Source organism: Penaeus chinensis, chromosome 3 (assembly GCF_019202785.1).
Source record: "Penaeus chinensis breed Huanghai No. 1 chromosome 3, ASM1920278v2, whole genome shotgun sequence".
NCBI classification, from domain to species: domain Eukaryota; kingdom Metazoa; phylum Arthropoda; class Malacostraca; order Decapoda; family Penaeidae; genus Penaeus; species Penaeus chinensis.
Genome location: NC_061821.1, coordinates 21982399 through 21984898, shown reverse-complemented (window position 1 = coordinate 21984898; position 2500 = coordinate 21982399). Strand labels below are relative to the sequence as shown.

General features: G+C 39.7%; 1 protein-coding gene across 2 annotated transcripts in view; it reads left to right on the top strand.

Annotated features, from left to right (window-relative positions):
- Positions 1-2500, top strand: part of LOC125038171 (neuronal acetylcholine receptor subunit alpha-3-like) — a 17138-nt gene that overhangs the window by 13191 nt on the left and 1447 nt on the right. For both annotated transcript variants that reach the window (XM_047631545.1, XM_047631536.1), the window contains exons 8-9: positions 61-213; positions 936-1102. In XM_047631545.1, the coding sequence (XP_047487501.1) occupies positions 61-213; positions 936-1102 (320 nt within the window). The remainder of the gene's footprint in view (positions 1-60; positions 214-935; positions 1103-2500) is intronic.

Genomic DNA, 2500 nt, shown 5'->3' with positions numbered 1-2500 from the left:
ATCAACATACGTCAAAATACAACAAGAACAACAACAATAAAATAAATCTTTTTCTGACAGGTCTGAGCCTCCTGACCCTCATTGTCTTCCTCCTCCCCCCCTCTGCCGGAGAAAAGGTCACCATTGGAGGATTTTGTCTCGTTCTTGACCTCATCTTCCTTATCTACGTCTCCACCACCATCGGGGTCACTCGTTCTACTACGCCTCTCTTAGGTGACCTTTTGTGTGGTTTGATTTGACCTTGTTTGACCTGGTTTGACCTAAGTTTCAAATGACCAGATTTCATTTAAGTTTCTAATTGCCTTAGTCTGACCTGGTTTCACTAATGTTATTGCTGAGTTAGTTTGACCTGATTTGACCTAAGTTTCAAGTGACCTAATTTGACCTGGTTTGACCTAGGTTTCAATTACTCATTATGTTGCTTGTTTTTTTCAGTTCAGCAAAAATGATGAATTGTAAAAACAAAAAACAAAAAAAAAAACACCAAGTTTATGAATTAAGGTCCATCACACTCATCACTATTTTCACCATCATAGTTAAATCCCAGTATCATTATTTTTCACCATCATCCGTCCATCACATTATCATACTTTTCACCATCAAAGATCCATCACACATCATATCCATTTTTTTTTTTTTTTTTTTTTTTACCAATTATGCATATATCGCAACAGCATCATTTTTACTATCATACATCCACCACATATTCACCATTAGAGATCCACCACACTGATTTTCACCATCATAGATCCACCGCAATGGTTTAACGTTCATCACAGATCCACCACATTATTTTAACGTTCACCATCACAGATCCACCACACCATCACCAACATCACCACCATCGCCAACGTCACCACCATCCACACCATAACCCAACCCTTTCTCACAGTGTCACCCTAACCCTTCTCTCTCTCTTTACCTGCCCACCACAGTGAAGCTAGCGTGCCAACAGTTTGTCCTCGCTGCCATCAGTTTAATGGTGTCAGTGCAGGTCCTGCGGTTGGCAAGAGGTCCACGTTCCTCTGGTCTGCCCTCTTGCATTCGCCGTCCTCTCGCTGCCCTTGCCTCTTGCCTCTTCCTCGGGAACTACAGTGCTATGGTGAGTTACCGTGCGTGTGGTATTTGGTGTGGTGTTCGTGGGAGGGCACGGGAATGGTATTTGTGGTAAGTATGGTGTGTATGTTAGGTATGGTGAATGGCTTATATATATTTTTTCTTCTTCTTCTTCTTTTCTCTCTCTCTCTCTCTCTCTCTCTCTCTCTCTCTCTCTCTCTCTCTCTCTCTCTCTCTCTCTCTCTCTCTCTCTCTCTCTCTCTCTCTCTCTCTCTCTCTCTCTCTCTCTCTCTCTCTCTCTCTCTCCCTCCCTCCCTCCCTCCCTCCCTCCCCCTCCCCTCTCTCTCTTGATATATATGGTATCGGGTATATATGGTGTATGGCAGGTACAGTATGCATGACGTATGATAGGTATGGCATATATGGTATGTTAGTGTGCATGGAGAATTGAGAGCATTTTAGGTCATGGTGAGTTGGATACTTAGGGTGGTAGTCATGTATGCGGAAGATGGTATGTGTGGTAGGATGTAGTATACAAGGCATGTTTGTATGCTTGGGAAATTGATGAGTAAATATGACTGGTAATGAGTATAGTGATGATCAAACAGTCGATGCCAGTCTACCAGTCAGTCACGAGAAGTTTCGCTGATGACGGGTTTTAGTAACTGTAATATTATGGTAAACAGTAATTTAAAAACATAGATTTTTAAGCCTGCTATTTATATATTTGGCTTAATGCTATTTTACAAATCTTTCCTAGTTGGTTTAATACTGAAATACACTTATCGTCATTATGCAGTATGGTGATTATGATATAGTGTCTTTAACGTGGATTGGTGAGTCTAGATGCCTGGCCTTCCCTGATTTATGGTGTATGGTGACTTGAGGATAGTATTAACAAGTTACGGTGTATAGTGAAGAGCTATTGTGATAGACATTGAAGACGTTACAGTAAGTTTCGTTGTGTGATAAATTAGTACTATAAAAAGACGTTGAGGGTAGAGTACAGTGAGATAATACAACGATACTGCTTAAAAAACCATTGATATTGTTTGATCTCTACATGCAAGTTTTAATTAAGAAAATTCTCCTTTAAACTGATTATCCAGGAAAACCGTATAACATGTGGTCGTTTATTAAAACCGTGTGTTGTATAAAACTGTGAAAAGTGTTTTAAATAACAGATATTATTACGTTTGTTACAAGGTTACTTCGATTGTCTATACAAGAGGGGGATTGTGTGAGCGAGTGAATCAGTGAACAGATCTCTATCGCGTTTATTTTGCGGGGGACGTTTTATTTCCTCTGTGTGCGAATGTGTACTATGTTTCCTTTTTTTTTTTTTTTTTTTTTTTTTTTTTTTTTTAGTTTTTTGCTTTCTTTTTACCTTTGATAGTTCATGTATTTCGTGCACACACACACACACACACACACACACACACAC